General features: G+C 40.8%; 1 protein-coding gene across 1 annotated transcript in view; it reads left to right on the top strand.

The window, feature by feature from the left end:
* Nucleotides 1–8,925: 8,925 nt before the first annotated feature.
* The window catches only part of NDRG1 (N-myc downstream regulated 1), a 42,858-nt gene continuing 23,964 nt past the window's right edge, over nt 8,926–27,819 (top strand). The window contains 3 exon segments of the mRNA XM_048049918.2: nt 8,926–9,067; nt 24,869–24,947; nt 27,592–27,627. Coding sequence (XP_047905875.2) covers nt 24,885–24,947; nt 27,592–27,627 — 99 coding nt within the window. The 5' untranslated portion in view covers nt 8,926–9,067; nt 24,869–24,884.

Genomic DNA, 27,819 nt, shown 5'->3' with positions numbered 1-27,819 from the left:
GTTTATTATATCCATCACTCTCCCTTCACTCACATAGTCTGCCTTGTGCTGACTTCCTCCTGACTGTTTCTTAAAAAATTTTAGAGTTGATTTTGAGTTAAAGCTGTTTAACACATCAAACTTTTCAGCTTTTGTAAGAAATAAGGTTGCTTTCATCCTTTTGGAAACTAATTTCAGAGAAATAGAGTGAAATACTTCTGAAATTTCCCAGTGTTTTCCACATGCACAGTTTGCCAGTGGAGGTGGTGCTTTACCTGCCATTCTTCATTAGTGAGACAATTTTGAGGAGCACTCAGAGAGGGTTTCAGGTGTTTGCAGGGACTGTGCTCTGTTCAGCAACACCCAGTGTCACCCTGTGTTCAGTGTACCCAACTGGAGTTTGGATGCATGTGATGGTAATGCCTACAGAGGAGCCTGCCTAGTTTGTCTGGGTATGTCTAGGCTAAAAGAGAACAAGACATGAGCTCAACCCATACCTTTGACAGCCCACACCACTTAACTGCTGTTTGCTCCCTTGCTCTGGTCCAGCCTCTTCCCAGAAGCTGTCACCAAGCAGTATAGATAAGATTGGCCTATGCAGTCCACCCCAGGGCTATTCCATGGGGCTCTGCATCCTCCAGTATACTCCTATGGTGTCATGCATACCCTGGGGTATGCAACACATCCCCTCAGCTTCATGCCATAGAAATTTCACTCTTGTGGATTGGAATACCACCCTCAGATTATTTCAGATCTTTTGAACTGAAAAAACAACAAACAAACAAAAAAACCACCAAACAAACAAACAAACAAAACAAAACAACAACAAAAAAAAACCATTAAAAATGATTATGTCTGAGGACTATTGGGACATCACTTACAGCACAGAAGAAAACCAGGGCCAAGTGCCATACAACGTATATGTGGTCAGACTGTCATAGAGGGCTTGTCGTAAGACATGATACTCGAGCCAGTTTGGGCCACTTAGAGTCAGGGCCAGAGTCTGGGTTTTGGCACTTCTATATTTAGCAATATGGACATAGCATCAGTTCAGGTTGAGATTTTGCTCATGAAGTCCAAAATTTAACACTGAAGTGGTGGTGGTGGTTTTTGTTTTTTTTTTCCTGACTCATTCAATTTGCTAATCTGAAACAGATTTACCATGTCCTGTTTAATAGGGAACAGCCTTTAAAGTTATTAAATGAATGAACTGCTGATTTAGAGCTATCTTTTGATTCTGAGCAACTGCCTTGAAATGGCTGGGGAAAATAATAATAAAAAAAAAAAGTCCTGTTTTACTGAAAGAACTCCAATCAGCTTTTCTTTTGCTCTCTTCTCCTGACCATACTCCATTATTTCCTCTTAAAACTGCATACCTGGTCTTTGTCAAATGATGCCTAAAGAGACCCTGTATACCACATTGCAATCCGTAGTTGCTCTCTGTGTCCTATCTCCTCTGCAACATGCTCTTCTTACAACAAAGTCTCTTCCCTGTAAGAAGGGAACCAACCTCCATCTTCTCTACCTGAACACAGGACAGGGAAGAAACATGAGGTATTTGTTACACAGGTGATTGTGTTTTATGCCCAGAAGCCCAAAACTATGAACATATAAAAGCATTTGGTCCCAGGCCTGTTGGTGTGGTCAGCTGTGAGGACATGGTGTCACAATAATACTTTGCTTCCTTGACCTTGGGTTTAAAGCTATAAGAACAGCATTTATAACCAAAAGAGAGCTGTAGTCATGTAACTGATTTCAAGTGATACATGCCATTTAGGAGATTGTCTTGCAGAACCAGGCTTTCTTTTAGTTAATTGCTTGGCTGTGTTATTGCTATGTAAATCTATGCGCAGGCCAAAAGGGCATGTATTTTTAAGTGTGTTTTCAAGCAGAGGGCATGTTACTACTGTGTTAGGAAGATTAGTCAATGATCAGGCCTTTTTACCAGTTCTTCCTTATCGGACCTAAATAAGGAGAGAATTCTGATTTGTACTTACTTAGGTGCTCCTTAAACTGATGGGCACCACCCAGCCTGTTTTGCTTGATTTCAAAACGTCTTGGGCCTGGTGGGTTCGAAAGTTCATCTGAGATATGTATTTGATATTACTTCAGAGAAGCTGTGAATAAGAAAGCATTCTGGTTACACACATGCATTTGTGCCTCTATATTTGTGTGTATAGCAACGCCCCAGCAAGACTGAGTGGGAGGTGAGGTGAAGGGGAGGGAATTATTTTCCAGATTTATAGCTAGTAAAAAAACTTCTTTCAAAAAATAATCATGAGAGATGGGGTCTAAAGGGAGAAAGGGGAGCACTGGCACTTCAGGTTTGGAACAATTCTTCTTAGCCAAATAACGATCACAGAGAATCAAAAAGACATCAAATTGCATTTAGTGTCTTCTGCCTGGGTCAGTAGAGGAGTTGTAGACTGATGTGACCAGCACCAATGTGTTTGGATTGAGGAGGTTTTCTGGTGGCTTCTAGGTCCTATGATCTCTTGGTCTGAATGGCCTAACTTACCATGTTACTTAACCTATCATGCTACTTAACTTATCATGTTACTTAACTTATCATGTCACTTAGCAGACACTTATACCCTGCATCTCCCAGGTCACGTCTCTACTGAAGAACAAGTCTCTGCAAAGTCTGTTTTACATAAATGCATGGAAATCTCCAGGTTTGCCACATACTGCTTGCACTGACCACAAACGAGCACAGTTTGAACATCCTTAATTCTCTGCTTCTAGGGTGGATATGCACAGGGTTTTTCTCTAAATGCTCAAGTATATAGAATCCCTATTTCCTAATATGTGAAATCAGCTTTTCTGAAAAGGCATGTGCAACTTAAAAGTACATCTTTAAACTTGGCATTGAATTTGCAGCAGATGAGAGCAGTTGCAACTGATGTTCAAATTCTTCCTACTCAGTGAGTGGGGATAGAGGTTCCTGGCACTCCAAGACATTGGCCAGGTAGATTGAAGGTGGATTACTGATGCTATAAATTGTAGATGAGTAACCGTTGGCATCAGCTGGTCTCTGTTAAATTCTCTACTTATCCAGTGCTTCAGAAATTAGTGACCTGTGCAGCCTATCTTCTTGGAGATCATTTTTTTGGAAGAGAAGTAAAGACGCTACTTTTAGATAAAGAATGGAAAATGGTAGTTGTAAATGTTGAAGTGAGTACTTTCTAATTGGATTTTGTTAGCCAAAGTATACCCATTCTTATTAATGCAAAATTTCTTGCTGGCTATGGGATGGAGAAGATTATCTGCCTTTGAGAGATGAGAAGAATTTCTGCTCATTTATAACTTGCAGTATTTCATTCCTCCTACCTCTGACTGCTGTGTAGGGTTGCAGCACTGCTTTTAGTTCACAGTTAAAACAGACCTCCCTATTTCCTTGCCTGCTCATAGTTGGCCTGAAAACAATCAACATGAGTAAGAGAAGAATAACATGTCATGCCAGCTCAGTAAAGCTATACCTGCATCGGAACTAGTACATTCATCTGTGTATTTAGCCTAGATCCCTAAAGAAACAAATGCTATATGATTGTACTTACAGGTGTGTATGTTTAACACGTAGACAGGTCTTATGACTGCAATATTCCTTCAGCAGGCCTAAATAACCTCACAAAAAGGGCTATCAGGTACCCACGAAACCAATTTTTTAATCTCCAGAAGCCCCAAATAGCTTTCTGTTTAGCCCACTGGGCAAACAAGAGGGCAGTTGTATAGCTGGTCACCACACATTTCCTGCTGGGGCCATCAGCAAACAAACAGCTGCACAGAGGACCGTGTGAACAGCACTTTGCTGCTTCTTCAGCTCAGCGAGAAGCAGGTGACAAAGAAGAGAAACACAACAAACCTGCCTGAGTAGAAAACTCAAGATTAAATCAGGCAAGATAGTTAGTAGCAAAGAACCTGCCTGAGTAGAAAACTTGAGGTTAAATCAGGCAAGATAGTAGCACTGTATTGCACTCCAATTGTGGTAAACATGCAAGCTGAATTCATCTGAACCTCTTAAGTCCAAAACATAGGTATCACTGAAACCTTTAAATCCCTTATTGGACTACCACCAAATCCAGGAAATGCTGGTCTTTAATGCTTGATGTGTGTGAAACCATTGTCATCCTGGGAAGAGTTGTTGTTCTAGATGTTAACTGAAACCCCGGTTGGGATTTGCTCCCTTTTGTCTAACTGTGTACAAGTTTCAGAGAGTCCCTGCTGGCTTAATCTCTGCACAAAAGACAGCTTGGAAAAAGTTAACGCGTTCTTGGTGTGAGAGACATGCTTTAATGTGGACATTGCAATCTGAGCCCTATTTAAAGGAGGAGTGGAAGTATCAGCGTATTATGCAGCAAGTCTTTCTAACTGTAGTAGGGATATGGAGCAATCTCCCTGCCTTTGCAATGACATCTGTGAGCTGCAGAACAAAATATTTCTTTTTTTTTTTTTTCCCCCCATCTGGTTTGATGAATTTTTACAAAATGCATTAGCTTCAACAAGAGAAATTGCAAGGAAAATGTTGTGCAATGGGTATATAACTACCAGTAGGCTGTGGTTAAGACTTTTTCCTGGTAAGCAGGAGAACTGTGCTCAAACCCAACTGGATGAGTATGGTATCTGAAACTGAGTCTCTCAGATGCCTGCGCTATCTGTAGGTTATGGACTATGCAGCAGTACTGGAGAAAGCACTGACTAACAGACTATAGGTATTTTTTTCTCAGAGACAACTCAGAGCCAAAAACCTTATGTGGAAATAAACACGAAGTCTATTTTAGATCTTGTCTTTCTTGGCACTTTCTTTTGGCTAGCTTTAATATTTAGCACTCATCATGTTTACTTCTCAGAAAACCAGTTCTTAGGCACTTAGTAGTTCCCATACATCGAGCTGAAAGCGCTGAGTGCTGAATGCAGAGCTAGGGAGCCCTGTCACTCTGCAGCTGAGTCCTGCTGTGAATTTTGCTCATAGGTCCCACCCCAATTCACAGAATATCCTGCAAAAAATGCTTCTCTTAGCAAAATGCTCCACTAGAAATCTCTTGAAGGTACACACCGATTGAAAACAAAACAAAATAAAAACCAAAGCCAGCCACTTCATTTATCACATTAATATGCAGAGAAAACTCTGGTCTTCTAAACAAATATACCCCCCCCCCCCAAAAAAAAAAAATAAAAAAAATAATAATCAGCTACTTCCTTTGCAAATGGTAGGAAATTCATATTGCAAGACCAATGACTCACCCCACATCTATGCTCTTACTGAACCAGATAAACCTGCCAAAAGCTGTTTCCAAACTGGAAATAAGTACTTATGTGGGGATATGAATAATATCAGGGAAATCTGTGACAAGGGCATGTGAATCTGTGATCTGCTGTGATATTTATTTATAATTTTTATTGAGGTCAGTGCCCTGATTCAAAGCTGCATTGGATAATTTTTGGAGAACAACTGATCCATATGGCTACATGTCAACAACATCAAGGGATCCAAAGACAACAACAAAAGGCTGCAGTAGAATAAAATTCCCCCTGGATGAGGTGTGATATCTGATGGGTCACACAGGGAATTCTTTTGACATGAACCAGCAAACATCAAGTATATTTTTCATAAAACATGTAACTTAATCCAAAATTATCCCTGCTGTATTGTTAGTGAGAACAAGGGAACACCCAGTTACTCTTGCAGTGACTAATAATATTACCACTGCTTAAATGTAAATGGCGTGCAGAAATCTTTCTAAAGAAAAGGACTTTAAAAAAAAATAAATAATAACAATAATGTTGTGCTCCTACTTCATTCAACTCTTTTTCCTTCCTTGCTGTAGCAGCACAACCACTGAAATTTCCTGTGTTAATGTTGGCATAGCAATAAATATAATGTCTAAGGAAAGAAGAACAGTCTCATAATTAAAATCTGTTTTCATAGCATTGAGACAGATTATATTGCTATCTTTCAGTGGCCTTTGGATTAGGTCTCTACTCTGGTCTTTCTTCATTTGCACCATCCTCTTTCTCCTGGAGCCTTGTAAGCATTGATTAGTAAATGGCTTTAAAGTGATATCTGAATGCTAAAATATTGTTACTTCCAGGTATTGGAACACATAGGCAGATTTCTGCTTAGCGCATATGATTATGTACTGAACAGGAATCTTTCTCTAGCATGTAAGTATTAAATTTCCCTTCTTTGTGCATATGTGTCTTCAGGTGTGCAATAGCCCAGTTTAGTAAAACAGTAAATCAATGACTTGTTTACTTTTAAAAATCTTGGAGATTGGTGTGGCTATCTCAAGTGGAAGTCATAGACAGAACTGGAGAGCAGTGGTGCTTTCAGTCTAGTTTGAACAACCTGGTTGATCTGGTAAAGGAATGAACACCAGTGACTGGACAGCTGTCTCTTAAAGAGATGCTCATTTGAAAAGGGCAAGTACATGCCAGCTACATAAAGCTGTTTTATTAAATAAAATAACATTTATAGTAGAAGTGCTCATTAGCTTGCCAGTTGGCCCACGTGGGTGGCAGCTTGTCTGTCTCCCTAGCACAGTGGTTCCTAAAGTACATGTCTTTACATGTTCTGCTAATGGCACGCGAGCCATTCAGCCACTATGGGAATGCAGTGTGAGCAGTTATGCAGCCCAACACAGGGCGAAAGCTCACCCAGGCAGTGGCTACTGCATTGTCAGCAGTGCCACTCAAGCAAATTAAGCCTTGAAATTCCTTTTTTTCCCTACCTGTCTTCTAAGTAGACTGTCTGAAGCCAAGGGAAATGATGTTCCCCAAGCTTTAGCTGTGCTCCTTTCTGGCACATTGCAGGATTTGGCTCTCTGAGTACAAACTTCAGCAATTACATCTTCACATAGTAAAATACTTCCTAACTTGGATTTTTGGAATGACTTCATTTTCTTTTGCAATCCACCAATCACCCTCAAAAGACATTGTGAATCACTGTGTTATTCTCAGTCTTATAACTAACAAAATAGATAGGAACAGTGCTTGAGCTAGTGAGGGCTCAGTCTGGATGCACGCATTCACAGGCTTTCCTACTCACCTGGGCTAGCAGCTACCAGTTCCTGGGGGCTTCTGCCTGTCTGTCTCCAATATTTTTGAGAGTCCAACACTACATCACTACATGTGTTCTAAATAACAAACTGCAAAGGTCAAAGCAAAATAAAACACTTTGTGCCAGTTCTCTCATTCATTCCAAGCTCAGTACTTGTTTTTACTGCAGAAATCTTCATTTACTGCCCATGGAATGGTTCATTCCATTTGAATCTCTGGAGCTTTTGGCCCCTTCCCTAAAAAGCAGCCAAGCACAGCAGATTGAAAAACTGCTTGAGGATAGGCCAGACCACATAGTTCAGACACTGACCCAGATCTGTTTTCTGAAGGACTGAATGCTTCTGAGCTAGGATTTTGTTTCATGATCAGATGAAGGAAGGATTAATCCCTTGGAAAATTAGTCAAGCCCATCTTCTTGTTCTAGCATTTGCACTTGTTCCATAACTTTAAGAGCCACTGAGCTAGACAGATCTTCCATAACAAACACAGGGAGCCAGTGATTAGATGACTTCATTCTGAAGATCTGACTTCAAACTTGGCTCAGTTATAAATTATTTTTCATGGTTTCATTGGATTCCTGGCCTTGTAGTTTAAAATGGGTATGAAAAAGGTTAGACCTTTTATGAAAAAAAAAAAAAAACAAAAAAACGCACAAAGCAGCTCTGTCTTAGAATGACAAATGCTTCTCTTTTGTTGTTTTAGAAATACTTTTAATCCTTGCATACATTAACTAATCAAAAGTAAGAAAAGCTGATAAGAAATTAGATTTATTAAACAATAATATTTCATAGTATGAGCTGTACAACATGGTGAAATAGGAACCAGTTTTCCAGGGTTCTTTTTCCAAGGTCAGCACTTTTCACTCAGGTGCAGAAGCTGGGTTAGGAGGAGAGAAGCTAATATGCATTTGAACAGCAGCAAGCTTTTGTAGACTAGACTTAATAAGCTTATTGTGTAGCAATAAAACAAAGACAGAGTTTACCAGAGTTTCAGGAATTTCTGATTTTGTCTTCAAGCCACTACATGAGGGAGTATGATAACATTCTGTGCATTTCATCAGTTTGGGGCAGAGTAACCTGTCATAAAAGTGAGGCTGTTAAGTAAAATCACACACATGGAGTAAGTGTGCTTTACAGAAAGTCACAGAAAAAGCAGCCCAGGCTGTCACAGTTTAACCTGTCCCTTTGCGGGTAGTTACACGCAGAACTGTGTATATGAAGATATTCTTTACTCAGCCCGCTAGGGCCCCTTTTTGGAATAAACGATTAGCTGCGCTTCTTGCCAAAGAGCTGTTCTCTGGGAAACTCACACAGCACTTGTTGCTCCCATTGTACCCTCTGAACTTCATCAGAAACATAGGAAGGCATTATTTTGTTTCTGCTGAGATCAGTGTTCATTCCTAGTGGTGATGGTAATGCACAAGCATAAGTTTTGCAATTCAGGATTTGGTAAACAGACTTATTTTTATATAGTATTACACACATCCGCATGATTTTGACCACCTGTGCCAGGACACCCCAGTTGTAGTCCTTTTCTCAGCTTTTCCCAGGAATGCTTCTCTTTGGGCCACTGGGAAAACCTCCTGTTTAAACTCCCGTCTCCTCATCAAACTGTGTGCAACGCTTCACACCCTGCGCAGTAAACACTTCGTGAAGCAGGGCAGAAGGTCTCAGCCGTTCAGACATCAGCCTCCCCCCGCCTGGGCTGCATGACCCCGAGGAAAGGGGAAGACGTGGGGTTACGACAAGGGGGCAGCTGACATATAGAGACCCTGCGCGGAAGAGGCGTGCGGGCTGTAACCGCTGCAGGCATCGGCTGGCGGCGGGGGGAGCCCTGGGGCGCCGGGCCGGGCCGGGCGGAGCGGCGGATCGGGTGGCGGCCCGCCCCGTGCTCCCGGCGGGGAGGCGGCGGCGGCGGTGGCGGCGGGCAGCGCCGCCCGGCGGGCGGGGCGCGGGCTATAAATCCGACCCGCGGGGGAAGGCAGCGGCGGTCGGAGCGCGGCGGCGGCGGCGCACGGAGAGCAGCTGTTGCGGCAAGTACCGCGAGCATCTATCTATCTATCTATCTATCTATCTATCTATCTATCTATCTATCTATCTATCTATCTATCTATCTATCTATCTATCTATCTATCTATCTATCTATCTATCTATCTATCTATCTATCTATCTATCCACTCAGTCACTCAACCTTTTTCTTTCTTTTTTTTTCTCTTTCTCTTTTTCTATCATCTTTTTCTTTTCCTATCTTTCTCTTTTTGTATCATCTTTCTCGTTTTCTTTTTATATCTTTCTCGTTTTCCTATCTCTTTCTTTCTATCTCTTTTTTTTTTTTCCTATCTCTTTTTTTTTTTTCTGTATCTTTTTTGTTTTTTTGTTTCTTCTTTTTCATTTTCTGTCTCTTTTCTTTTTCTTCCAAAGAGGACTTTGCTGGCTGCAGGCTGAGGAGGTGAAGGAGCGAGTGGCTCTTCGCAGAACAGGGGCTGTGCACTGGTGGGTGGGAGTGGCGACTGGGGCAGCTGCTGGATGCTGCTGCCTCCCGTGACAGCAGCGGGCTGGGCTGGTAAACAGCTGTGAAGCGAAGGCACATACTTTCTTACGGAAGTTGACTACTGGCGCTTGTTGCTTGTGTTTCTGTGCTGTCGCAGCTCCACGTTGGATTTGGAGCAGACGACAGACTTGATTGGTGTCCAGCCTTTACTAGTCAGTTGTTTCTGTGGGGTTATTGTCTTAATATGTGATGCTAGGTGCAGTTTACTGTGAGCACTTCCAGGCACTGCTAAGGTTCATAGCACTTCACTGCGGTGTTTGCAGCAGAGGCAAAGCCTATGTACTGGATCTCATGAAATATGAGATTTCACTTCTGCTAGTGAGGATGTTTTGGTTAGTGCTTTCCACTGTATTATGGTTTTCTTATGAAACGCTTGTATCACTCCATATCTTACCCACTGTTTTATGAAGCCCCCAGTGCCCAATTTTGTACCCCATCCCCAGAACTGGGCTACTTTTACTTTCCAGATGGAGGTATTTACCAGCTATGTAATTTGGATTTTTTTTTTTCTGAGTTGTCTATTTAAATATAAACTGTATTTTGAACCTGAAAAATGCAGTAGTAGAGGCATGGAAGAGGTCAAAGACAACCCAAAGCTGTATGTCCAGATACTCTGTTAAGTGTTACACTGTTATGATTTCTTCTGAGTTTTTGTTTACTTTTTTATTGTTATTTTATACACAACTGTGTCAAAGATACAGCTGCTGAAAAAACACCACTGGGGCAAGCAATAGAAATACTCTGTAAACAAGAGCTATCAAAGGCAAACATGTAAGCCTACCTTGCTGTTTTTAGTCTACTCTGTTACTGGCAACTTACAGCAAAACTTCACCTGTTAAGCTGGTGCAGTCTGAACTTGGGTCTGGGAGCATGCTTTTAAAAATCTCGTGTTCTCTTAACTAAAGTCTAACAAAGTTTGACACACTGTTTTTATCACCAGTGCTCATGTAAACAGCAGGTACTCTGTCTTGCACACAGCAAGAGCTTAGTGGTGGTGGATAAAATGGTAAAATAGGAGTAGATGCTACAAAACTAGTGTTCCTTAAACATTTGTACAATCTCCCGAGTACTAATAAGGTCTGTGGCCTTTAAGAATAATTCATGAATGGATTCAGGAGGAATTGGTATGTGATTTGACATATACAGGTTTCTGGATAATACTGGTGCAGTAAAAAGAGGCTTTAATACATTAATGAGAAACTACTTAGGATGTGTATGGTTTCCATACTTAATATTTTTCAGTATAAACAGAACAGATACTATGTCATAAGTAGGGAACTAGAGGCCGCAAGTTCTGAATCTGAGTTGCTTGCACTGCGGTTACAAAAACATCTGAACAGGCTGGACTTCAACTTTGGAAACTTTGAACCAAAATTTCAACAATAAGTGAACTGAGAGGTGCCCTTGAGAATGGGCATGCTCTAGACTAGCTGGCCTCAAACCAAGCTACTGGAGAGGGGTCTAGAAAGTCTTGAAAGCTGGGATTTTCATTTATTTCCTGTAGGAAAAAGGGTTTATATATCAATTCCCTTCGTTCATTGGTCACTTCACCCGAAGTGACAGTAGGATAGAGATGTTAAAATGTGAGGTGCTCAAGGAATTTGACAATAGCAGAAGTGATGTGGGTGCCCCTGCTGAGGGTGTGCTGCCACATGTGCACACCTGTGTTTGAGAATCAGCATCCTCACCATGGAAAAACAGACTCCTTACGTTTTGTTGTTTCTCCCATGCACAATGCCTTTTTTGTTCTTGCCAAAATAAAAAGGAACACTAAAATCATTGCAGATCATTTGGGTAGATCAAATGAATGCTCAGTAAAAACAGTAGGATTCCCCAATTTTCTTGACTCCGGTGGAAGATATTTTACTCTTTCAAGGTTCCTTTTTACACTATGACAATTACATGGGAAGTTCACAGCATATCTTGGGAAACAGTTTGGCATGGTAGCCTGGTCTTTAAGAACAGTTATAAGCAGTTGACTAATTTGCTCTAGTAGTTCATGTGGGGATATCAAAGAATCATAGAATGGTTTGGATTGGAAGGGACCTTAAAATCATCCAATTCCAACCCCACTGCTGTGGGCAGGAACACCTCCCACCAGACCAGGATGCCCAAAGCCCCATCCAACCTGGCCTTAAACACTGCTAGGGATGGGGCATTCACAACTTCTCTGGGCAACATGTGCCAGTGCCTCACCACCTTCACAGTAAGGAATTTCATCCTTATATCTCATCTAAATCAATTTTTTTTAGTTTAAAGCCATTCTCCCTTGCCTTATCACTCCAATCCCTGACAAAGAGTCCCTCCCCAGCTTTCCTGTAGGCCCCCTCTAGGCACTGGAAGGCCGCTGTAAGGTCTCCCCAGAGCCTTCTCCTCTCCAGGCTGAACAACCCTAACACCCTCAGCCTGTCTTCACAGGAGAGGTGCTCCAGCCCCCAGTCATCTTCATGGTCCTCCTCTGGACTCGTTCTACTAGGTCCATGTCCTTCTTGTGCTGGGAGCCCCAGAGCTGAACACAGTACTCCAGTAAGAATCAGTTCAAAATAAGAATCAGAACACTGTTAATCGGTGAATTGATGTGAGAAAAATGTTTGATTCATATATTTAAACTGAAGTGATTAATTTCTTTGGCTGAAATGCAACATATATCTTCTCATGACCAGCTTAAGGGATTTTGGCAAACTTCTAACTTCCCACAGAGAATACTGTTCTTTCGCTTAACCTCATTAGAGCCTGTGAACCTGTTGCACTAAATATGGAGCATATATGTAATGAGATATTTCCTGCTTTTATTGTCTCAAAATAGACAGAGTGAAAGAAATTATACAGATGGGTGAAACTGGCTTGAAGTTCTTCAGAAAAAAGACAACTAGAAACAATAAAATTCTCAAAAATACTAAAAACTAATTATACTGGATCAGCAATGTTTACATTATGCATATAGCTAGAAGTTTAGGGCAGCAAAACCGCTTTTGCCATCAGTAGAGAGAAAGCCTGTGAAACTGATGGCCTGTATTAGGTCAATCCCATCAGTATGCAGCAATGGTGACTTCTCTAGTTGCACTGATTTGTCCAATTGGAAGGTAAACTGCAGGAACTAGGAGATAATGACAGATGCAGTGACTGCTTGATATTAATAGTGATTATATATTGTTTCTTGAGACCAAATAAAACTTCCAGATGGCAGGTTTTTTTACATCTAATTTAGAAATTTCAAAGAAGTACAGAAGAGCACATTCTATACTGTCAATAATGCTGTTTGACCAAATAAATGGTATTGTATGTAGACTGCCCTTTAGCTTCGGCTTTTAGGTGTGCATTTGTAAGTTTACCAAATGCATGAAGGTGATGTCCCTGTAGCCTTCTTGGTGAAGAACTTTCTAGAATTTTGCACAGGGACCTCCAGCAGATTGAGGAAGCAATAGTTACCCCTGTGCTATATGTCAAAAGCTCTGTCTCAGAAGTTCCAAATAAATTGCTTTCTACTACTGGAAATACTACATGGGAAATACTCTGAAACTGTTTAAAAGGCTTAGAATAAGGAAGTCCTGATTTCAGATTTGGTAATGTGTGTTGCTATGGATTACTAAAATCTGGGTTAGGCCTCTTGGAAATCAATGGCTATGAATAAAATGGCTATTGAACTTGTTGTTTCTCTCAAATGGTGGTGTTTTTTTTTAATCTGTGTCACTTCCAGAGCCCTGGATAACTTCAGTGGGGCCAGTCAGCAGGAGGTAATCCCTATTGTTAATTCCCTTTGGCTGCAGAGTTGGAGTAGCAGTAAGAAACCATTCAGAGCTTCTCCTGGATATGTGAACATGTTTCATTTAAGTGTTATTATGACATAATTAAACCCAGTTCTGAGCATCCATGAGAATCAGTACCATTATCTGCCATTTAGTTCAGCACAGCAAGTGGTTAGAAAGTAAAGCCTGCAATTATCCAATTTTCAGACTCAAATGTGCAAGCTCCTTTGTTAACAATGAAGATGAGTTTTACTTCTAGCAAAGGGCTGATACAGGATCAGGCCTGTTTTGTTTCCCAACTGGCATGAGAAAGTTGTCTTTGGATAATACCCAGCAGTTTGTTGTCAAATGGGACATTCTCCATACAGAGGAGATCCACAGTGTTCTTGTGGATGCACAACTGGACTGCCCATGCTAATGAAATTTTCCACAGCTGTATCTGTTTGTACAAAGCAGGATGTATGTCAATTTTACTGCTCTAATTTTGTGTGGCTGATCACGTTTCCTGTGTTTCTTTTGGGTTTTGTGCTACTTCCTTTCAGTTAATTGTCACAATTTTAATATATCTTTTTCATCTGCCAGTCAGTTTTTTTTTTTTCTCTTTATAGCTGGAAGTTGGTCCACGCAGATCTTCCTTTTCAAGCCCTGTTTTTAAAATTGGATAATCTCTACTTTTCCAAGCTTTTAACTGGCTACTTCCTGTCTGAACTAAGTATAGCTTCAAAAGTATAGCTCTTGTAGCTTCTTTTCTACCATGGATGTGTCAGACCAGAATGCTAGTACCATATGGATGATGTAAAAGTTAGTGGAAAGAGCAAACCTTAGAACCTAGTGCAGCATGAAAACCTAATTGACTAAAACAGTTTTTTCCATGTGCTTTTAAGGGTCTTTTTTTTTTTTTTTTTTTTTTTTGGGGGGGGGGGGGGTGTTATTTATTTATTTCCTTGCCATTTGTCTTGGTTTCAGCTGGGATAGAGTTAATTTTCCTCCTAGTAGCTGGTATGATGCTGTGTTCTGGATTTAGGATGAGAATAATGCTGATATCACACTGATGTTTTAGATGTTGCAGAGGAGTACTCGCACAGAGCCAAGGACTTTTCAGCTCCTTGTGCTGCCCTGCCAGTGCTGGGGGTGCATCAGGATCTGGGAGTGGACACAGCCAGGACAGCTGGCCCAGACTGGCCAGAGGGATGTCCCATACCGTGTGGCGTCATGCTGTGCAATAAATGTGGTTTGGCTGGCTAGAGTTCGGGGGGGACTGCTGCTCAGAGATGGGCTGGGCATTGGTCAGAGGGTGGTGTACAATTGCATTGTGCATCACTTGGTTTGTACATGCTATTATTATTACCATTATTATTATTATTTCTCTTCCCTAAAAAAAAAAAAAAGGCGATAGTTTTACATACTTAATCTGTACTGCACCTGAATAAGATTATGTAGATGGAGAACTGAACATAGCACTCCAGATGGGGTCTCGTGAGAGTGGGTCAATCCCTTCCCTTGACCTGCTGGCCATGCTGCTTTTGATGCAGCCTAGGATACGGCTGTCTTTCTGGGCTGCAAGCACACATTGCTGGTTCATGTTGACCTTCTTCATCAACCATCACCCCAGGTCCTTCTCAGGGCTGCTCTTAGTCCATACTCCGCCCAGCCTATATTTATGCTTGGGATTGCCCTGACCCACATGCAGGACCTTGCATTTGGCCTTGTTGAACTTCATGATGTTCGTACATGCCCACCTCTCAAGCCTGTCCAGGTCCCTCTGGATGTCATTCCTTCCCTCCAATGTGTCAGCTGCACCATACAGCTTGGTGTCATCAGCAAACTTGCTGAGGGTGCACTCGATTTCACGGTCCATGTCACTGACAAATATATTAAGTAGTGCTGGTCCCAATACTGATCCCTGAGTAACGAGTAACCACTCGTTACTGATCTCCACCTGGATATTGAGCCATTGACCACAACTTTCTGAGTGCAACCATCCAGCAAATTCCTTACCCACCAAATGATCCATCCATTAAATCCATGTCTCTCCAATTTAGAGACAAGGATATCATGGGTGACAACATCAAATGCTTTGCACAAGTCCAGGTAGATGTCAGTTGCTCTTCCCCTATCCACCAATGTTGTAAACCTGTTGTAGGTCACCAGGTTTCTCAGGCAGGATCTACCCTTAGTGAAGCTATGTTGGCTGTCACCAATAACCTGCTTATTTTCCGATGTCACATATATATGAATGTATCAAATGGTAGGCAATGGAAAAGTAGTTAGGAAAGTAGAATAAAACTTTAAAAGGAAACCTTATTTGTTAACAGAGTAAGCAGACATCCAGACAGGAAACGTACTATTAGAGGAAGGAAGGATTGCTCTTGCTGTGGCTTTTTGGTTTGCTACCTTCAGGAAGCTCCAATGCACCTTGTCAAACTAATTTTGTCATTTTTTCTATTGCTAGAGTTCTAGAGTGCTCTAAATACATTTTGTATGTAACATACACCTATTAAATTTTAGGTTGCATTTGTATCCTTGTACAAAGTTGCACCATATTGGGGTATTCAGTGAAATAAAGGCAGCAATGAGCTTTATGATGACCCTTTATATTTTAGCATATTACGAATAGATTTCTTCTTGTATTGTTTCATTTAAGAACATCACATATTTTTCTTCCATTCAGAACACCCTGTATTTTTTAAAGTTGCGTGTAAAATGCCAAATAGCAACATGTGCCTTGATAACTCCAGCCCCTCTTACAAACGTGTGAAAAGTGGTAACTTAAATTTCACTTCCTGACGTAGCAGATGCTGATAATAGAGCATAGATGGGTGAGATTTTGCAAAAAGTCTTCTAAGGAAGAATTGCCTTTTGTCCATCTTGAAGGAATTTGGAAGTCTTTGTTTTGATAAGCAAGGAGTATTCTGGCACTGGATAGCACTAACTTAGACACTTATCTCACCAGTCTCTTATGTTGTGATACAGGGATGAATGTGCTCAGCCTTTAGGAAGATTATATTGTATCTGTAGATGTTGAGGCTTGCAGTTAATATGACTGTTACCCAGGTCAAGCCTTGAGTAGTTCAGCATGTGCAGATGCTTAAATTTGAGTAACTATAATGGGAATTTCCTGGGAGGAATTAGAGATGTGTCCTTAACACAATGGCCATTTGTGCAAAACCTGAGTCATGATGAAGTTCAAGAATACTAAAGTTCTTCCCAGAAAGGTGGACTGAAAGTTCAGAGGAACAAAACGATGTCCATCATTTAAACTTTTCTCCTGAAAATCAAACAAACCCCATCAAGACACTTGTCATGGAAAACTTCAGCCTAGACGTTTTGGCAAGGGTTATAAAGAGAACTTGTAACATCAACAAGCAAGTAATTTTAATAGGTGGCAGAACAAGTAGTCTATGAACTCAGAAGCTGTAACCCATATAGTATGACCTAATGAGTAAACGTAAATAAAGATATATCATCAGCCTTAGTTTTGATGTTTTGCAACATGATTACTCATCTTTGCAACATCAAAATAAAAATGCAAAACAAATAAAAAGAAACCACTATGTACTTGCAAGGGTGCAGACTAGAGCTTGATAACATTCTTCATCTCTGAGTAGACTATGAGCCTGTCCCTTCTGGAATAATCTCAGTATGTTTTTGCCTCTAACTTGCACAGAACCACCCACTTTTTGAAGTAGTTGCAGCTGGGCAGAAGCTATGAACTGTTAAAGCATGGCAGATTGAAAATAGGAGGGGGTGGGGAGAATGGCCTGACATTGGTGAGCTGCAGGAACAATAGCTTGTTTCTTGTCTGTTTAGAGTGCAATCTTTGTAGCAGAAGCCGTCTCTTCCATGTTATGAAATGCTTAATGTGTCTTTGCGGTATTCATTATTTAAACTGCCCCCAAAGTCCAGCCTAGTGCCCAGGTGCAGGGGGGTGTCAGGATTTGAGCCACTATATTGCCTTTAATCTTTGCTTAAGACCTTTATGTTTGCAGTCATTCAAAAAGGAGTAGAAAGGATATGAAGGATGTTGAGAGGATAGTAGGAGGGTGCTGGGGCAATGAGAGGAGATGTGCTGTCTTGGTGGTATAAGAAAAAGTCTAGGAAGACATCTGATTGCTCTTCACTCTTTCCACCCTATGGTGCCACCACCCACAGCCTGGAGTTGTTTTTAAAGAAAAAAAAATTGTGCAAAAGCACAATTTTGGCACCAGAACAAATGGGCATAATGAATCTCGAAGTAAACTTAGGCTGCTATTTAGATGTTGAATTTCTTCTCACAAAAGCCCTGGATTCTCCTACCAATACATTGGTTCATCACAGTCTGCAAGAACTTTTTGCAACCGTGTCAGCACTAAACAATGGTTGCTTGAGGAGGTGGGTTGGGATGACAGTGCTATTCATAGCTAAAAAGTCCTGGGCAGGCAATAGTATTTTTAATCTCCTTGAAAAAAATTCATATTATTGGAGATTTCACTTTCCACAAGTTTTCATCAGTTTCAAATGCCAGATGCTAAAGAACTGTGAATTTCAAGGTTTGTAGTCTGCCCCTTCTGGAGTTGTGCTGTTATACTCTAGGTAATATCAGGGACTGCTACAATGGAGAGAAAAAAAAAAAAAGGCATTAAAACATTGCAAACTCTCAATTTCTGTGCCAACTAGAACTATGGCAGAGGCCCATTATATTGTGGAAGAGGTAGGGGTGTCCAGCATAGGGGAGAGGGGGATGGAAGGCATGTCTTTTGGCTAGCACTGTGACCCTTCCCAGTGTCAGTTTTTACTCCCATGAAGCATGGGTGGACCTCAAGCTTTCCAAGGAACATTTTTCATTGCATCCCCCAGCAAGCGTATTGTGCAAACAGCACAGTTGCAACAGTTTTCTGCAGTTTTGCTCAACATCTGTGGACTAGAGAAAGGGGTTGCTTCCAGTTAACGTTGTTTTGATTCCCTTATCAGTGCTCAGCTGCTGGAGCGTATCGTGCATGTGAAGAGTAACCAATCCCTGGTCTGAGGAACTGGCAGTTCAAAGGCTCTGTCTGATCCTAGAGTGGTTGTAGCAGAACAGCTCTGTGCCTATACAGGTGCCTGTGCCAGCCACCACACAAGTGAAACAGCCAGAACAAAAGGATTAAAGACTAGCCTGGAGTTTTCTAACCACTGGGGTATGATGAAGCCACAGGCAAGTGTAGCTGCAGGGAGTGCCGTGGTCCTGCACCCAGGTGGTGCTCACAGAAGCCCATCAAAAGATCAGTTTTTGGCTCCATCATCACAGTTTTCTCCTTGTGGCTTAACTTGGCTGTTACTTGGCACAGGACTCAAGCTCTTGGCTAAAGCATCTCAGTTTCCTAATCAGATTGATTAGCACACAGCATAAATCTAAATGTTAAAATGTCTAAAACTTTAAGCCCTACTTATTTTTGTCTTTGAAAACTGTTGTTATGCTCCATTATGCTATTAAGAACCTTCCTTTTTTTTTTTTTTTTTTTTCCTGACATCATCTTGAGCTTTAATTTCCACTAAAATATGATTGTGGAGTAACTCACAAAAGGGTTTAAAAAAGAAATAAAATCAAATAGGCTAGAAACAACAAAAATAATTAAATTGAGGGCCAGCAGTGTGCTGTGCTTTAAGAAGGCTGGGTAACAGTGATGCGCAGGACATCTTTGAACCAGAGTGTACCCTGCCACCCTGAGGCAGCATAATTGGTTCAGTTTCCTGATATTAGTACATTTAAAAATATGCTTTAGTTCATCACCTTTTTTGATTTGAAAGTTTAAGTGTTGTAAGGGTTTCACTCCTAAGCTTCCTTTTTGTCAGGTTATTAACTTTTAGTTGCAAATCAAGAAGATCATGTAGTAACTAAAGGCTAAGGTGAAGCAGCGATTCCCAGGTAGCTGAGTAACTTCAACTTTTGACACTTGCTGTTCAAACGTCTTAGTCGGATGCTATGTAACCCTCAAAAGTCATGTTTTTTTTAAAGGGAGGATCTCTCTGTAAGAGTCATTTCCATTAAAACCTCTTTCATGATTTATTGTGTGAAACTATGTCAGAGAAAATCAGTAGTCAGACAGTACACAAAGGACCTCGTGACACCAGAGCCTGTAACAAAGAATAGCTTAAACAGGGCATAGTGTGGGCAGATGCTTATGCATGAACTGTTTTGGATGCTTGCAAGATGATTAATTTTCAAACAAATGATAAACAGGAAAATTAGATTTGTCAAGTTTATTATGAAATATCTGAAATGTAAATCGTGCTTAATGAGAGCATGCATTGTGGAGCATAACCATACACTTGCTATTAAGTGAAGTCCACTTGTTCCTGTGCAGTGGAGACATTTTTTTTTCAAGTTCCTCTCCAATTTACAGTCAGACTAGTTTACAGCACTTAGTGTTAATCACTGGAAAAAGTCTAATTCAGCACATGTAAGGTTGCAAATGCTTTTTGAAAGTCACAGTAACTTTCTTTGCTTAGCTGTCAGAGGCCTGAGCTGCTTGGTTATTTTTCTGACCTGGACTCGATGGGTGTCGTTGCTAGTCACCTTTTTCAGAGCTCTGGAGATGTTAGTTTTCTACCTCCTGGCCCCAGTCCTGCTTGTTTAGTAAGGCTTTGAGCTGCTGCAGAATAACAGAGCCCCAGATTCCTACCTGCTTTAGTGCTTGAGGACTCTTTAGTGCCTCTTAGGACACTTGGAGCTTTTAGATGTTGAAGCACTGAGTGATGTTGCCAACCTGGAAATGCCTCCAGCCTGTGGCCCTGGGTCCAAGTCTTACATTGTCCCTCTCTGTCAAAAGAGAGCAACGCCAGTGCTTGGGGGCCATCACCTTCAGAGCCCATGGCCTTCTCCCTCCTCTCTTTGCCATTAAAAGCTCATGAGTATTTAATCCTATGTGTAAAGTGATGTCCCTCCTGCTTGCTCAGCCTGTGGTCGAAATGGTGTCAGGCTGTTGTGGTGAGGTTAGCTTTTTGTACATCAGTATTATGTCTCAAAAGGAGAATAATATCTACTGCCAGTGTTTAAACAAGCTGCTTTGAGGAAATTGCCTTCTTTATGAAGCATTCAGGCAGGAGCCTTTTCCTGTTCTTTGTTTTCCACAATACCATGGAAAAAAAACAAAAAGGTTGGATATCAGTGCAGAGGTAAGTCCTATAGTGCTTGTAGTGGTACCCTCAGTCTTCCATGGATGTGAGACCATCCTGCTGGTTGATGCACCTTGTGGCATGAACATCCCTGTGTTTGTCTTTAGCAGAGAAATGTTTGAAGTGAGGGATTTTTGAACTTGTTTGGTTTCTGTGCTTGGAATGAGATAAATCATGTATATTACGATTATCTAGTGTTTGGTACGTATGATTGCACCACTGATGGTGTCTGAGGATGGACAACCTGGCATGTGGCTTCTTAGCTCCTTTGTTGGGATCCCTGTTGTGAAAAGCCAGACTGCTCATCAATCCTGTATCCACTGCTTACAAAACAAGGCTCCAGCAATGGTATGGAGGGACAGGGGGTATATTCTGAATTGTTAAGAGCAAAATAACCAGGCTCAGTAAAATTATTTCAGAGCTACTAGCCTTAGTTAGGACAGTCTGGCATTTTCGGAGCAGTGGGTTTGGGCTGGAATGGGTAAACATAAGTCTATTTGAATTAAATTAGTGAACACGGTATTGCACAGATGACTTCACCTTTCCCTATGCTCCCCTTGCTTCCTTAGGCTTGTTTGCTGCTCTTCCTGCTAGTTGGCAAAGTCAGATATGCGATCAGTTTTAAAGCAGTTTTCCAGTTGCAAAGGTGTCTTAAACCTTTATTTTTTCTTAGTCAGAAGAATGATTGCTTTAAAACTTAATCCTCTGAGCTGCATCTGTAGTGGATTCAGCTGACAGCTGGGTACAAGGTAGTGGTAGTTCACTGGGTGGAGGTGGCTCATCCAGGAGGGGAGAACTCAGGGCTTCTTTGCAGGCTGAGTTGGCCAAGTGGAGTGAAAAAACTTGTTTTTCTCCAAGTTGGAAACTTTACACTAATGCTTGCAGATATAAATGAACTTTGTATTTTGAATACTTCTGTGAGACAAGTGCTTTTGACATGGGTATAAAGGAATGCTTGTATGGTTATCTATTTAGGAAAGTTATGCAGTTACAATAGCTTCAAGCTACCCTGTCACGTAAGGGGGGAGCACAAAGCACCTATTTAGAGATTATAAAATTTGTGCTGAACATGGTTGGTATAAAAACCACTTCTCCAGCATCTTTCTCTTTGGAAAATAAGATGGTTTTTACAATGGTGTCAGATAGCGCAGAGCTTTGCTTGCCAGCTCTCGTGAACAAATAATGTGCTGTTGTGCTGGCTTATCACAAAGTTGTTCCTTGGTGGGAATGTTTCAGGTATTCCTGATGCAGAGGGAGAACCCAGGGCTTGTAAATGCCTGATCTGAAAACATAATGTGGCTTGAAGATCTGGTATCGTTCCAAAAGTGAGAACGTGGTGCACGTTGGGCTTTTGTTCAGCAGGCTTGATGGCAGTAGTGTAATCTGCTGGTCAGCACTTCCTAGTGCTGGTTCTTTCGGAAACATAGAGCAACAACTTTGAACTATTATGAAAACAGGATTGTTTTTTAAGGCTATAAAAGGCATCCATGTTGTTCTTTTTGGCACAGTTTTTTGGTCATTTGTAGTCAATGCTGTGACTCCCTGAAAATCTGAAGCTGTCCTGGGTAAACAACTTTCTTCCACAAACACTAGCTGTGGCTTTGTTCCTTGAGCCACTTCTTACTGGAAAACTGCAGGGAGCCTGGCTTCTTACTTTCCTCCTGCACAGAGAAAACATGAAAAATCTCTTGTACTTCTAGCCTGTATTGAAGAGTGAAGTGTAATCTTAAGGTGCTATTTCTATATTCACATAATTACCAATTCAAGGGAAAAAAAAAAAAAAAAAAGGCAGCTAGTTGCATGTAAATATTTTTGAATATTTTTGACCTCAAAATACTGCAGCAACATTCATTTTCCTTTTCTGCCATACATAATTGCTTACTGTGTAGAATGCTACACTGCATAGATAGCTACAATTTTAAAAATATGTAACACTGTTTCTAAAGTGTCACTTTCAGTTGCTTGAAACTTTGGCAAACTTGGTTTTGCTTGTTCTTTATGATTAAAAGCTTTAACGGGCAAAACTTAATAGGAAACCTGGAGAAAAAGGGTGAACCAGAGTGAGTGCTGGGGAATTAACTCTGTCTTGAATTTCCTGACTGTTTAAGTAGCTCTGGTGCCTTGTTGTAAATTTGGATTACAAATTACTGGGGATGGGGACAGTTTTGCTTCTGCCCCCCAGGCCTCAGTTGGTGGAGTTAAATACCCATGAAGTATTTCTCTAAGCTTAAAATCCCCATCCTAATTCTTTGCCAAAAAATTCCTCCAGTTGTACAGCTTCCAAGAAGGTTTCCTAAAATCTGAAGCCGTTTGTGCATTCATGGACACCAGTGTTTGTTCAGCATTCTCTCTTAATCAATGCCTGCTGCTGCATGGCTTCCTGCAGCATCCCAACATCCTGCAAACTTTCTCACTATAGCCCAGGAAAAAATGCATGGAGTAAACCCATAGGGCTGAGTAAAATGATACTGCCAGCTCTTGAATCATAAAATCATAGAATCATAGAATGATTTGGGTTGGAATGGGCATTAAAGATCATCTAGTTCCAAGCCCCATGCCATTGACAGGGATCCCACCCACTAGATCAGGTCACCCAGGACCCCATCCAACCTGACCTACCACACCTCTAGAGGTGGGACATCCACAGCCTCTCTGAGCAGCCTGTTCCAGTGCCTCACCACCCTCATAATAAAGAATGCTCATAGTAGAATGCTCCTGGGAGCTTCACAGCCCTTCCTGAGCACTAGGTTGTTTATGCAAACAGGGTTGATTAACTTAAGTCAGTTTTAAATCAGGAGGTGGGAAATCATGGTTTAAAGAATCATTTTTATTATTCTGTATCCCTCTTGATAAAAATTGTTAATAATTGAAATGTTTACAGTTGCACTTAGTCAGTAATTCCTAAACATGTTAAAGACTTCCGCTTTGGTTTATGAGTACCCATTCGTACCCTTCGGTTGAGATGATTCTAAACTTTTCTTAAGAAATAACGACACAAAAATAAAACACACCAATATTTAATAAAATTACCATTGTATCTAAAGATGCACAAAAACAACATGGCATTAATTTCTCCAGCAGGCAAGAGGATATGTAACAAATATTCATCGACTTCTGTATTTGTCATTTTGCTGTTAAAACACTTTCAGTATCTCTTTTGAGAACTGCTTGTGGTCATTCATCTGAGCTTCACAAAGAACAGCCTTCTGCCTCTGCCCTTTATCTCTGTGAATGAAAACATGCCATTCTTCCTTAACTCCCTCTTTGGACTGATACATTCACTGGACTGAAGTACAGCTTGGTCAAAATGCAGAAAGTGTGCTACATCTGCAGAAGAGTTTGCTGCTCCGTTTGTCTCAGCAGTCGTCTGCTCTGGGGCTATAGTGGTTGTTTCCGCCCTTTGGCAGAAAATTTCCTAAGCACTTAAATATAAGCCTTGTTAAAACACGAATTTAGTTCAAACAGTTACATTTTAAGATTAAGGAGGCGTCTGGCCAAAAGCATGGAAGTGTGAGCTAGAACCTGAGGTCTGTCTGCACACTCAGGGTGGTGCAAGTGTGCTGGGAATGTGGGTGCAGTTTAGTCAAAAGATTTCTATTGGCAAAATATATTCAACATCTTACATCTGACTACATAAATGAAACTGTAAAAAAGAATTTCCTCGACTTCACAGTCCTTCAGGTTCTGCCACATCCATGTGCCCTGTTAAGCTTTCCACAGACAAGGCCTGGGTAGTGTGTTGCTGTTCCTTTCCTAGGGCAGGATACAGTAGTCTTGTTTCCTTCTTTGAGTTTGAAAATAGTGTTATTGCATACATCTTGTTGGTGTGTAATTAAAGGAATATTGGTTTTACTCAGTACTTGCTACTACTTGGTTTGTTTAGATTAAGGAGGATGTTTCTGTCCCAAAGAACGGAGCACACTGGTACAAGAGTAAAATTGTGCTAATGAACAGCCAATTCAATTTGCTTAAAGTAGAGATCTTGGAGATGGAGTCTGCATCTAAGAAAAGAGTTGCAGAGATGAGTATTAAAGCTCAAGAGAAGGCGTTTGAGCAGATTTGGTTATGCCGCCTTTCACCTGTGAAACAATAGTTGTCATGTGATTGTATGCTATGAGTTGTGCTGGTCCCTGCCCCATTTTCTTCAGCATCTTCAGTTCTGAAGCTGCCAAAGCTTTGTTTCGATCTTGCAGCGTTAACTTTTTTTTAATCTCTTGTTCTGCAGGAGCATGTGTATAAATAAACCAGGGAGGCATTTTACAACAGATTCATAACCTTCTTGCAAAGGTCTTTTAAACTATAACCTGAGATATCAGGTGGTAGTGGAGGTGGATGGAAATTTATTTGTTTCTATATTTAATCTTCGGTGCAAGCTGAAAACAAATCTTATTTCGTCTTAACAGATACCAGCTACTGACCATGTCAACAGAGTTCCAGGATGCCCACCTCGCAGAGGTGAAACCTCTGGTGGAGAAGGAAGAGGTAATTACTTTAAAGCTCTTTAGAGCATGTCTGTCTTATTTCAGGGTTACTGTTGGAACTGCACATGTATTCTTAGTTCTATCAAAAACTTTTTTTTTCTGTGGAAAAATAGACAAGAGAAACTGAAAATGCAAGGAGAGGGGTGTTTTAATAATAAGGCAAAATTAAGTTTTATTTACTGCTTTCTCAGTTTTTGGTTTTGTGTTTCTCTAATCAGATCTAGTGATTTTTTCTTTTTTTTCTTTTTTTTTTTTTTTTTCTGAATAATGACAGCTCTGAGTGTCTTTAACTATTTTGAACAATTCCAGCTGGCCAAACTCATCTATGCATGTAGACACCTCAATGCAGAGATACAAGCTTTGCTCTATCTGCTGTCTGTCAAAGAGGTGCAGATACGCAGAGAGTGCCTTTACATTTCCTCTGGGTACCTCTGCCCCATCTAGTCTGCTCAGGTTGTCCTGAGCTATGAGTTGTTACAGACACACTCTTACCAGGTCTGCAGCCAGCTGGGGGTGCACAAGCTATGGCCATGCCTCTGGGACTGCAGCACAGAAACATCTGCAGGAGGTCTTTTTTTTTTTTTTTTTTCTTTTTGTCATAACTCAATTGTGCGTCTTTCCATTTGTTTTTTGCAATATTTTTCTCCAAACCTCTGCCCACAGTGTCTGGGGTCACTGGCCGTCTGACTCTGTTCAATGGTGGTCATACCCTGTGCATGTTCATTGCATATTAATTCAGTGGAATATTTGAAGGAAAATCTTAGCTTTTTTCTTGAATCAAAGCTAAGATATTTCTTTTGTTCTCAATGACTGTAATTCTCAACAATGTTGTATATAAATGTGGTGAGGGTTTTTTTCGGATTTCTACACTTGGATTGCTCATTGCTTTATCTACTACTTTCAGTTTTTATTTCCTGATTTTTTTTTTTGGGTAAACACTTCAGAAAATGATTTCTACTTATGAATGTAATGAAATGGAAAGAGAAACTTTAAACACAGTTTCTTTGCCAAGAACATTGCATGAAAGCAGAGCTTGTCTGGGTACCAGTGAAAGTACCACTCAAACTTCAGAAACTAAGACCCCTTTTTAATGCCAATGTTGTTCTGTAGCCACATAACAAAGGAGAAGTCCTAATATTAATGAAATGTCTTTGCTTCAAAGTTCAGAAATGTCTTAAAACACTGAAGAACTTTCTGGGTTTCTGTAGCATGTAGATGAAAACTTGGTATCTTGACAAGGAACCCTGTATGCTTTTGTTCACAGTTGCCTTAATTTTTGTCTACGTGGAGAGACTAGCTGAGTTACTCTGGTTTGATCACCTGTGAGGCCATTCTTATCACAGAGTGAAGGAAGTTTGTTAATGTATTTTGAGAAAGTGGGAAAAAAAATGATTGCCCTGAAGGACACTCAGCACGGGCTAGGGTTAGTCATGGAGTTGGTGTTGAGTGCATGACGCTCTCTGAAGTTGCATCCTGGCTTATTGTGTACTAGGTTTCTGAACGGTGATGGATTCTTATTTCATACACTGTCTAGATGGATGCCATAAGTCAGTACATTGTTCAAGATTAAAAACAGTCTGTAAAGAGTGAACTTCAAGTCTTGTGTTCAGGCTGTGTAAAATGACTTCCACAAGCTCAGTCAGCTCCTCAGATACCTGTTTGCATATACATGATGCTACTTAATTACCTAAATCTCATGGATCTAGAGATGTGTCGTAATTGTGGGTTGTATTGCAATGCTTTGAAGTCCATCATCTGAGATGGTATTAACAGCAGTTACATTGCTTCTGACATCTTTTGTCCTTAATTTATGTGGGATTCTGGGACTGCATGATCTCCTTGCCAGGTTTCTAAACTTTTGTTTTTATCTCTGTACTACTTTCTCAGGCTTTGGCTTCCCTGCCATAGTCTGCAGCGTGAGAAGTGCTCTTCCTACTTTGTTCATACCCCCACTGAAGCTAACTAACTTCTTACTTGCATTTTAATAGGTGGAGGTGACTTTAAGACATTTCTTCCTTGAGGTTATGGAGGTGGGGAGGATGTTGCATTACTCCTTTTTTGGTGGAGATACAGGGCAGGCATAGGAGCTTCTCAATAACAGCAATGGCCACTCACAGGTTGGAATGGAATTCTTCTTGTCCAGCCAGCCTCCCGAGCATAAGAAGTTTTAATTTTGGCTGGGTAAAACCCTTCCAACCTTCCACATCACACAACCAAATCCCAGAAACAAGTGCATCTTGCAAGAACACAGGGCATGTTCAAAGACTTTCCATCCTAGACAGGACCTAAGTGAGCTGTTGGCAGTCATGTGGCTACCACAAGCAACAGAGAAATGTTCAATTTTTATTGTTATGACTTGTCCAGTGACTCCAGCAATAACTTCACCTGTACCAGTTTTTGTACTTTATTTTACTCTTCTACAGACTATTATTTTACTGCTTTCATAATCTGTGGTGATGAGTGGGTAAAGCTCTTGGGTGAATTTTGATATTTAGCAAGAAAACTATTCATTGAGTGAAGAGTATGTGACAGAACTCTCTGCTGCAGAACCAGTGGGTTAGAACATGTGTCAGATTGTATATGCAAGTGCAGATTTTTGTAACTGCAAAAGTTAAATGAATTAATGTTTTAAAATCTCTTCACAGGCTATCACTCGGCTCCTACCAGACTTTGACGTTCAGGCAAGTAAAGCTATTCTTTTTCGTTGTTGTTGTATAAAGGGAAACTGAATTGACATTTGAGAAAACGGCAAAATGTGAGCAGAAATAAGTGACTGCTCATCAAAAGTACTGTAGTTGTGAGACAGGGTCTGAATGGGGTTCTTACGCAATGATATGAAGGGGACTGCAGGAGGTCTTTTCAAACTAAAGCTG

This window comes from Anser cygnoides, chromosome 2 (assembly GCF_040182565.1).
Source record: "Anser cygnoides isolate HZ-2024a breed goose chromosome 2, Taihu_goose_T2T_genome, whole genome shotgun sequence".
Taxonomy (NCBI): Eukaryota; Metazoa; Chordata; class Aves; order Anseriformes; family Anatidae; genus Anser; species Anser cygnoides.
This window is presented reverse-complemented; position numbering and strand designations above follow the sequence as displayed.